This window comes from Chionomys nivalis, chromosome 16 (genome assembly GCF_950005125.1).
Source record: "Chionomys nivalis chromosome 16, mChiNiv1.1, whole genome shotgun sequence".
NCBI lineage: Eukaryota > Metazoa > Chordata > Mammalia > Rodentia > Cricetidae > Chionomys > Chionomys nivalis.
Window position 1 is genome coordinate 25,832,720 of NC_080101.1, and position 10,934 is coordinate 25,843,653.

Below are 10,934 nucleotides of genomic sequence, written 5' to 3' on the forward strand. Positions count from 1 at the left end.
CGTTGGAGGCAAGACTATAGGGCATTTATTTAGTGATGAAGTGGGAGGGCCCAGCCCATTGTGGTGGTGCCATCCCTGGGCTGGCGGTCCTGGGTTCTATAAGAAAGCAGACTGAACATGCCATGAGGAGCAAGCCAGTAAGCAGCACCTCTCCATGGCCTCTGCAGCGGCTCCTGCCTCCAGGTTTGTGTCCTGACTTCCTTTGATGAGGAACAGTGCTGTGAAAGTGTAAGCCAAATGATGGTCATGGTATTTCATCGCAGCAGTGGAAAAGACACTGGTGCTGGTAGCTGGCAACTCTGCCTTTCTAACCACAGCGCTCAACAGCTGCCTCCCACCCTCCTTTCTGAGTTTGTGTCCATGCTGGGGATTGAAGCCAGGGACTTCAATACTTGCTAGGCAAGTATTCTACCAACTCAGCTACATCCCCAAGCCTTTCAGGTCTTTTTTTTTTCTTCCAATTTTCGAGACAGGGTTTGTCTGTAGTGGTGCCTGTCCTGGAACTAGCTCTTGTAGACCAGGCTTGCCTCCCCATTAAAGGCATGCGCCACCACCACCCAGCTCAGGTCTTGCTTTTAAACAGGAACCAGAATAATCTAGACCTGAGCTTCTTTTCCCTCATTACCCATGGTTCCTACCCTGCTGGGAAAAGGAGCTCCTTTTGGCATTGAGAACTCCAGTTTCTTCTACTGCTTCAGATACCCGCCCCCTCCACTCCTTCTGTGGGTCTCTGAGGTTGGCTCTGCAACTCTCTCCCATGGTAAGTGACCTTCAACTACTTTGGCTTGGCTGAACTCTGGCTCTCAACCCAGAGACATTTCCCTTTTTACTTTTGTCCCAAGATAGGGTTTCTTTGTGTAGTCCTAGTTCTGGCTGTCCTGGAACTCACTCTGTAGACAAGGCTGGCCTCGAACTCAGAGATCCGCCTGCCTCTGGTGGGATTAAAGGCACCACTGCCCAGCTGACATTTTCCTTCTTACTCCCCTCCTTACTCTTACTTTTTACTAGGTTTTCTTGGAAATGTTTGCTCAATCACTTTTTTAAAATTTATTTATTTATTATGTATACAATATTCTGTCTGTGTGTATGCCTGAAGGCCAGAAGAGGGCACCAGACCCCATTACAGATGGTTGTGAGCCACTATGTGGTTGCTGGGAATTGAACTCAAGACATTTGGAAGAGCAGGCAATGCTCTTAACCTCTGAGCCATCTCTCCAGCCCTTGCTCAATCACTTTTAAAAGCTTTTTACGGGCTGGAGAGATGGCTCAGCGGTTAAGAGCACTGGATGCTCTTCCAGAGGTCCTGGGTTCAATTCCCAGCACCTATATGGCAGCTCACACCTGTCTCTAACTCCAGTTTCAGGGAATCTGGCACCTTCACAGACATGCAGCAAAACAATGTGCATACAATAAAAACAAATGATGTTTAAAAAAGTATTGCTTGCCGTCATGCGGGCGTGTGGAGCACTATTCTCTCCAGGAAGAGGAGAGTGTCACACTCTACCCAGCTTTATGCCAGGACTCTGCAGCACGCTATGTAAACCACATCCTCCAACCACTGGTTGCTTCTTTAAAATGGTGAGATCTACTGTAAGGCTTGGATCTGGGCTGTACTTGTATCCTGGCGATGGCACCTATAAGCTAGTAACCTTCTTTCTTGGACAGCACCTGGCTGTGTAGCCTAGGCTGGCCTCCAATTCAGAATCCCTCCTGCTTTAGGCTCAAGGGCTACAGTCACGCACCACCATGTCTGGATTCCAGTGACCTTATCCATGTCCCCACAAGTCTTCATTCTTCCTTAACTGACTTCCTTCGTTCCTACAGCACCGTTTTATATTTATTTCTTCCCAATACCTGATTTGTATTGTTTATCACTTTTAAACATCGTATTATTGTATGTGCACAAATGTTTGCCCGAATGCACGTATGTATGTGCATCATGCGTGTGCCTGGTGTTCTCAGAGCTGAGGAGAGGGCATCAGACCCCCTGGGACTGGAGTTACAGATGGCTGGGAGCCTACATGTGAGTGCTGGGAATTGATCCTGACTCACTTTCAAGAGCAGCAAGTGCAAGTATGTATTTCTGTGTGTGGGTTTTGCACATGTGAGTGTGGATGGAGGCCAGAGGTGCTGGGTCCCTTGGAGCTGCCTAGCCTGGGCTGAGAACCAAACTGCTGAACCATCTCTCTACTCCAGACAAAGGCGTTTCTGACTCCAGGTTACAGTGGGTTCTGTGACTGCGGTGACCTGTCCAGACCAACTATGCTCTGCCACTCAAGTTGTCCTTATCTTCTGCAACAGCAAACACATTTACTCATTGTTTCAGGCATTTTATTTTTCTTGTTCTAACACTGGGCTTTCACAAGTGTAAAAAAGGTTCACAAATACAAAAGATTCCGAATAGCTTTGTGGTATTTAAAAAGATCCATGAAAACAAATCAAGTTGGGAAATATTATCTCTATTTTTTTGGGTAATATTATCTCTATTTCTTGCACTATGGCTGTAAACTGGAAAAAAACAGTCCAAGTGTGATTATGCTAAAGTTCTCACGTTTCTCAGGAAATCTGTCCTGCACACACACACTGCAGATCCTGTATATAACTCTGGCTATTGCCTCTCCTCTGCCTCCTCCAAGGTTCAACAGTGATATCTTCATTTTCACAGCCAGTCCTGGATATTCTGTTTGGACAAAAGAGTCCAACAGCTTCTGAAGCAAGCAAAGGTAGATTTGGATTTTCATTGATTTTCCAGTGTTTAAAAAAACAAACAACAAAGCTAAGAAGGTAGTAGTGATTTTTCTTATTCACACTAATCTCTCTTCCAATGAGCTTTTAAGTCCTCAAACATTATAGATGAATTATATCTGAAGAGCTTGTAATTTTTTTCAAAGCATGTAAAAAAGATTTTCTTAAAAAGACAGTTTTCCTACCTCAAGTGAAATTGCTAGAAGAACTAAAACCCAAGTTTACTTTCCTATCTAATAAACAGCCGTGACCTTCCATGGCTTCCACTCAGCAGCGCTAGGTATGGCTGACATATTAAGCAATCATGACAAAGCCCCCTTCACATAACAGATAACAGTATGCTGCCAGAAAAGCTGAATATGAAGTTGTTCAGAAACCACTTCACAGCTTCGTTTTCCTCTTCCTTTGCTTAATGAGAAATAAATTATCGCTGCTATCCTCTTCCGTGCGTCTCCCTCTCTTTGGCTTGCTGTGCTTGCTCTCTCTGAGAACCTTCTCTTCTCTCAGTCTGTGGTGATGGGACCTGGATAGCTTTCGGGTTGCAGCACTGCTAGAGGAGGGGGATTTTGAGCCCCTAGGGAAGTCTTCATCCACGTCGCCATGCCGGTGAGTCCACCTATGCCTCTCACCTTCTCTGTTCCTGGTCATTTCTTTGTGGGTTTTTTTATGTTTTTGAGGCCACTTGCTGCTTTTCTTTGAGGAATAGCTTTTTCTCACACTGTGATGGCTCCTCTTATCTGTCTCTTCTACGTATGGTCTTCTGAACTGTCCCGGAAAATCTCCATTTTTCTGGATTTCTGGAAGATATAAAAGTATTTTGCTTCTCAGAAATAACTTAGCAGACAGAAGAGGCAGACATTTAAAAATGTGACCAATACGGCACTCTAAAGAGCCCTTACAATTCTATTGCTAAAATGGGAAAAGATCCTCAAACTCTTTAGTATTTATGTTACCAATTCTACTCAACAGACTTTTATAACGTTAAACAATGAAGACTAGAGCAGCAGGCATGGTCACTATCTTGGTCCCGTGAAAGAAGTCACGTCTAACTAGTGCAAGTTCCTCCACTGATGAAGGATAAGGTGAAGCAAGATAAAGATGACCTCATGTGACCCTACTCTTGGAGGAGAAGCCTGGCCATCCCACTGTGAGTGGGTGCACACTGCCAAGACATTATCCCTCCAGAGAAGCGGTTGTTGGGTGGGGTGTGATCTGTGCACACATTGTAGAGGTTTCCGTGCCAGATGATGCTGCACCTTGTGAGGACCGGATGTATTTATTATGAGCATTGGATGGATGTGCTTTTGACAGCAGAGAGTGGTAGCAAGTGAGCTGCAAAAACTCCAGAATCTTGGACCATTACACAGAGGTCAGTAAAAACCTTTGGCCTAAAAGTTTAAGATAAAAGAAGATCCAAGGATCACGGTGAGCCTCAAATGGGTATGTACCAGAGTGGTCAAAACTAACTAAAAAGAAAAAAAGTTCTCTATAAAATTATATAAAATTTATATAATTTATAAATGCTCATTGCAGAAAACATAAAAAACAAAATAAACCCATAAATTATAAAGAAAATATACCAGAGTGTAGTAATACACCCTTTAATTCAGGGCTGCTAGCACTATGCTTTTCTTGGTAATCTTTCTAGTTTAGTAACCTAGTCAATCTCTTAATATGCTGTGATTCTCTATGCAAATGAGAAGTAGTATCATCGTTTTGAAAGGGTCTGAACTCAAGAGAATCTAAAGCCACAAAGAAAAAAGCTAAAAATGCTCAGTGTCGGACAAGAATTCGGAGACCAGCTTGAAAAACACAATTGTTTATCACCCGACAGCAAAGGTAACCTGGGAACACATCCTGACTACAGCAACAAAGAACAGAGGCAGAGAAGACAGATTTAAACAAGATTTACAAGTGTGAATATTATTGTAGGTTAATTATGTGTAGTTGTTCATGACTGCATGTGGATCTGTGCACAGGAGTGCAGGTGCCTGTGGAGGCTGAAGTCACAGTTGTGAGCCACCAAGTGGGTGCAGGGACTTCAATTCAGGTCCTCTGGAGGAGCAGCCATGCTCTTAACCACTGAGGTGAAGGAAACACAGAGGTGGCTGTGGGCCTAGAACCTGCTGCAATGGTAAACTGCAACACCAGCCTTTGTGTGGGAGGCCCAGGAGTCACCAGAAACCCTTCTGTTCCATGAAAAATATTAAACATACAAAGGGAAAATAATTATTTGTCAAGTAGAAATATTTCAAAGGAATCTTAAAACTCTCTGCATAGAAAGATAAAAATATTCTTAAGAATTTTCTGAAATGCTCTGAGAAAAATATTGTGAAAAGACTACAAAATAGGATTCTTGATGTAGAAGTCTGAAGTAGGAGTAGTTACAACCTAGAGCTTCCTAGAGTTTGTGACAGCAGAGAGTGGTAGTGGAGGCTAAAGTGAGATGTGAATTTATCATTATAAAATAATATAAAATAATAAATATTATAAAATAAATGATAAAGATAATATAAAAAGCTTCTTTTAGTTTTTATAATTATTAAAAATGTTTTCTGTGCTAAACAACGACTTCCAAAATAGGCAAAGACAGTATATAAAAAAGAATAAATTTGGGAGCTAGTGCAAAAGTGGTCTAACCAGAGTTTGGTGACAAACCTTTCACTTTCCGTTTTATTCTCCGATCTCTCTGCTGGATCTCGTGTTTGTCGTCATAGTAGTAGATGAACGGAGATGTTGGAAACGTCTGGCTAAACATTCTTCTTTCTGTACATTCCTACAGTTGTATTTGAAAGAATGCATCACAAGGCTGCACTGCTCAACAAACTCTTCCATGAGCTTTGGCTGTGTTGGTCAGCACTGTTGATTAGTCCCTACTCCTAGCACCACCCGACCAACCGCTCTCCTGTGCTGCTGTGCTATCCCTTCGGGCCTGGATCTCTTCCCTTCTTGACTAAGTAATCTTTTACGTTTTTGTACTTCCTAAGCTCCTTCCCCAGTTTGAGTTAACAGCACTGAAAGATGGGTGCCAATTCCATTTGCCTTGTCCTCTGCTGGAGCTCACTGGCATTATGCAGATTAACTTGTCCTTTCTTGTCTTTTCCTCCAGTAGCCTTCCCATCAGACTGTTCTTCCTTTTCCTCCTAGCCTAGCCTCAAGCTGTGGCTCTAAACTGCTGGTTCTGCTCATTCTCTGGACACACTTGCCAGCTTATCTTACCATTCACTAGTTACTAGGGCAGTGAATCTTTTTTCTTTAACAATTTCTTATGGGTATATATCGTATCCCGAGCATATTCTCTGCTCCCTTCTGCCGCGTTCCCCTTTCCTCCTGCTCTTCCCCTCTATGGCTTCTCATCAGTCCCCTTTGTCTCTGGGCTAAGGGGGTTCTTTCGTGAGGTGGGTGGTGGACCTGGGTAATTTTGAGAAGCCTCTTTTCTTTGCTCCCTCAACCACGCTGAGATCGTCATCTGCCTGCTCTCCTTGTCTACTGCCCAGTCTCTGTCTCTCAGCTTTAACTATCCTCTGTCTACTAGGTGACAGCAGGAGACGTGAACATCTTTTTCAGAGAGGCTTTCCTTTGGGGCCTTCTCCTTTGCCTTCTGCCATCTTGCCTGAAGTTTATTTGCAAATGTTAGCATTTCTTAGCTAAGTAGCTAAGAAAGTCAGAATGCCTTAAACCCACATGGAATTTCGCCAACTCACCATAAAATCAATAAAAGTATCAACTTACGGTTACATCAAAGTAATCTTGATACACTCAGTCAGTACCCATGCAAAAAGAGACTGTTTAAATTCTCCCAGCCCCTCACCTTTTCACACCCTCCTGGAATAGCCTTTTTCTCAGGGCCTACTGCTGCCCTTGCCTCTCTAGCTAGAATGCCTAGCATTAGGGAAGGGTAATATGAAGTGAGGGCTAAATCTGAGACTGACAGTGAGGGGAGCTTGGACATCTTTCACCACTCGGGTGGCCTCCTATTTGGATACTGTTCTATCTAGACGGATGGAACTACACAGAGCCACATCGTATCACAAATGTTTTCCAAAGCTACATGTAAATTATATTTTGATTATCCACATCACCGGTCTCCTCCATTAAAACAGATAATTGATAGCTGGTTATATAATTTATGTTCCTTTCTGGATTAGCCACACCAATGATCTTCTTCATTAGTGTTGGATAATCTAGAGTTCCTTCAACTATGGCTGCCAAATTTGTTTTACTGTAAAATGAAATTTGTCTAAGTCTAGATTTCAGGGATAAATTCCAAATGCTCTTGATATTCCCATCTACATTAAAGGCGGTGACTAGTAAGCAGGAAGCATCCAATTGTAACTGTTTTTCTTTAATCGATCAAACACAAATGCTAACTGAAAGCACACTCTTTTGCTTTAAAGAGATAAGCATATATATTAAACACCTGTGATGTGCACGGCAGTGGATGGCGAATATGAGTCTGTTTCCTAAAAGTTGTTGGCAACAGTTGGTGTGCACAGGGCAATAGAAGACAGAGAGATGGTAATTTCCTAAAAGAATCTTCTCTAGTTAGGTTTTCAACCTGAATTCTACAGAGGTGAAGTCCAGTATACTGTCGGATCTTGCTACCTATCAGTGAGTTTGATCACATTAGAAACAGCATCTGGATGTCAGTGCTGTACAACTTCTGTGCTTTGGAGATTAATCGCGCCTGAGCTTCACCCCAGCTTCATCTTCTACCCGTTACCCACCCTAGTTCCTGCTGACAAACATGGAGAGAAACTCAATTGTTCACAGGCTCTGCCTAGCACTTTTCTTCTCCCAGCCCTTCTGTCTCTTTGAATTTGTGGAACTCTCTGGTTTTGTTTTTGATTTGGCTTTTCAAGATAGGTTTTCTCAATAGCTATGGAGCCAGTCCTGGAACTCACTCTGTAGACCAGACTGACCTCAAACTCACAGAGATGTGCCTGCCTCTGCACTGCCCACCCCCCAACTGAGTGCTGGGCTTAAAAGGCGTGCGCCACCACCACCAGGCCCTTGCATTTGTGGTACTCTCAATGAATGTCTGGACTAGAGAGGAGGCAGAGCTGGAGGTAAGAGGTAGTCTGCAATACTGCCCACTCTCCCACCTGTCTCTACCCTACTCTGAGGAGTCCTGGGTCTCTGTAGGCCTTCTTCCTGACATGGGAGCTGGCTGATGTTACCTTGGTTTCGAGGCTGGAAGGAGCTTTGTGGGGGAATGGGAATCCCCATGCACAAAGATTTCTACTTCCTGTGCCACTGCTTCTCCTCTTTGACCTTACAGTTTCACAATGTCGGGGTGGAAAGCCTACTCCTATGGGTCTTAGCTCCAGGATGAGCTGCTGCTGTTCCACGTTTAATGAAGCTAGAGACAGACACCACCTTACGGGGGGAGCTTCTTCTGCTCTCACACCTCTAGCAGCCTGGACTTTTCAGTTTGGACAGCACAGTATTGACAGGAGGGAATTGAGGCACCTGGGGAAGAGGTTGCATGGCAACGACTTAAGTGAATGTGTTATCAGGGAAAGCTCAAGAACTAAACTGAAGCCGGTCGGTGGTGGCGCACGCCTTTAATCCCAGCACTCGGGAGGCAGAGGCAGGCGGATCTCTGTGAGTTCGAGACCAGCCTGGTCTACAAGAGCTAGTTCCAGGACAGGCTCCAAAACCACAGAGAAACCCTGTCTCGAAAAACCAAAAAAAAAAAAAAAAAAAAACTGAAGACCCAATAAACAGTTCTGTAACAGTCAATACAAGATGGGAAAACTTTCTGTGCTGCAGCTGACTTTGTCGGACTGACTTTATGAGCTAAGTTTGTTTAGAGTTTATTTATTTTTAAAAAAGATTTATTTATTATGTAGACTTGTAGGCCAGAAGAGGGCACAAGATCTCACTACAGATGGTGTGAGTCACCATATAGTTGCTGGGAATTGAACTCAGGATCTCTGCTCTTAACCTCTCATCTCTCCAGCCCCTAGTATATTTAAAAGAACTACAGAAATACGCTTTGACACTTAATCTTGGTAGAAATTGAATGGGTGTAAATTAGTTGAACAGACATCAAGTCTTACCACGGAAGGCCAGCTTATAAACAAGTGTTGGGCGTTTTATTCATTTTGAGCTCATTTTTCAGCAACTACTCTCTGACAACAAAATGCCTTATGTCCAATGTCATTCAAACTTACATGTCCATAATGGCCTTCCTGTGCACAGTTGTAGCAATACACTAATGCTGACTGTCCAGAAGGGGTCGATGGTCTTCTAGGTGGTCCAGGTTTGGTCTGCAACATAAATAATTGTGAGAGTTTAATACATGTTAGTGGAAAATCCAAAACCTCAACCTGTCTAAAAGAGCTCTTAGGTAAGAGAAGCCTTAGAAATTCTTCTTTTTAGCTTAGTGTGTGGTGGCAGCTGGCTCATACTGGAGCCTACGAAACAACAACATGGAAGGGGCAGACAGAGGCTCATCAACAGGACAGAGATGGGAGGGTTCAAGGCTAAGGAGACAAAGGAGGACAGAAGCCTGGGCTTTAAAGAAGTTTCAAGGAAGGTCTGACCTACACTGCCTAATACAACAGAAGTCTAGCAACATCAGGACAGACACTGCCATCACAAGTGCAACCAACTCACAAGAGTCTTCCTGGGGGAATCTGGGAGGGCAGAGCGGGGTGAGGAGTGAAGGGGAGTGCAGGAGAAAAAGTGAGTTATATAACGAATTTATTAAATTCTACATGTATTTTATGCATTTTCAGTATGCACATTGTATTTCATAATAAGAAATATTAAGAAACAATCTAAATTGAAGGGAGAGTGTATGTTACTATTTTGAGAAGCATGAGCAGGAAAGAACAGGATAAAAGGGGATAAAAGGACAAGTATTTAGGAGGAAGAATTAGTTGTTGGTCTTTTAAATGGGAACAAACAATGTGTTTAAAGAGTGCTAGTCTGCCTACTATCATTTTACCTAATACTACAATCAGGTGGCTTGGGGTGCAGGGTAGGGAAGAGAGGAGCTTTTGATATAGAAAAATAGTGTACAGGTGATAAAAATCTTTAAGAACAATACTTTAGCTCTTATGTCTTAAAATGGAAAGCAGGTTGCTATTTACTTTCTGGGGCTGTGACCAAGCAGCTGACAGAGAAGGGAGGAAAGCTGTTTGTTGTTCAGGCTCAGAGAGACTGTAGTCCATCACTGCAGGGAGGGTGTGGGGGGCAGCTCACAGCACAGGAGACAGGAAGCCAGACACACACCCCTTCCAAACATGCTCTCCCTTCTACAGCCCCACCACCTCCCAGTCTATTCCAATTCTGACTCTACAATGGGTCAGAGCCAAAAAGCTACCTTCACACACCCAGGTGTGACTTACTAAGCTAATAAGTCATCATCAAATTTGAGGAAAACAAAATCTCAACAGTCTTTGCTGCTGAAAATGGCCGTGGCACATAAAATGGAATTTACGACTTCAGCTATTATCAGCTAGGATATATGAAAAACACAACTATTCTAAAAAAAACTAATAGATTTTAACAGGGATATACATAGGTAGGCAAGTGTCACTGCGATGGTCTAGACCTTTAGGTAGTAGAGCACCAGGAAGTTAGTAAATTATTACATAGAAATTTTTTTCCTAATCTCAAAAAAAGGTTTTGATATGAAATTAAACTGTAGCTAATGAGCATAGAGAAAGAAAACAAAACCCAAAGAAATATGGTAACTTTTTAAAGAAGTTGTTAAAAAGCTATTCATGGTTTGGGCATGGTGGCACACACCTGTAATCCCAGTACCCAGGGGGTAGAGGCAGGAAGATCAGGAGTTCAAGGCCAGCTTCAGTTACACAGCAAGCTCCAGGCTAGACGATGCCCATCTCAGAAAACCAGGAAGAAAAAGAGAAAAGTTAGTGATGTGTATGACCCAAGATGAAGCCTATGAAATACATCGGACTTAGCAGTCAGGAAATTGTAGGTAACTGAAAACTGCTGGAAGCAATTTCCTTTGAGTGGACGGGGCAGACGTGAGACTGCAGTGGGTTTATCCTAAGCACAAAACAGTGAAAGAAATCTGGGAATGGAAGGGCAGGGAGCAAGTAGCCTAGAACCCAAGTCCGAGGCCAGTGTTTGCAGGCAGCTTCAGCAATTCCCTAGAAATAGTAACTGCAGAATCCATGCCAGATATTGCCCTAAGGTCTGGTATCTGA

At 43.3% G+C, this 10,934-nt stretch overlaps 1 protein-coding gene across 2 annotated transcripts in view; it reads right to left on the minus strand.

Moving 5' to 3' along the window:
- Positions 1 to 2,320: 2,320 nt before the first annotated feature.
- Positions 2,321 to 10,934, minus strand: part of Zcchc7 (zinc finger CCHC-type containing 7) — a 161,507-nt gene continuing 152,893 nt past the window's right edge. For both annotated transcript variants that reach the window (XM_057790991.1, XM_057790990.1), the window contains exons 7-9: positions 8,925 to 9,020; positions 5,404 to 5,521; positions 2,321 to 3,542 (exon numbers count right to left, since the gene is read on the minus strand). In XM_057790991.1, the coding sequence (XP_057646974.1) occupies positions 3,127 to 3,542; positions 5,404 to 5,521; positions 8,925 to 9,020 (630 nt within the window). In that variant the 3' untranslated portion in view covers positions 2,321 to 3,126. The remainder of the gene's footprint in view (positions 3,543 to 5,403; positions 5,522 to 8,924; positions 9,021 to 10,934) is intronic.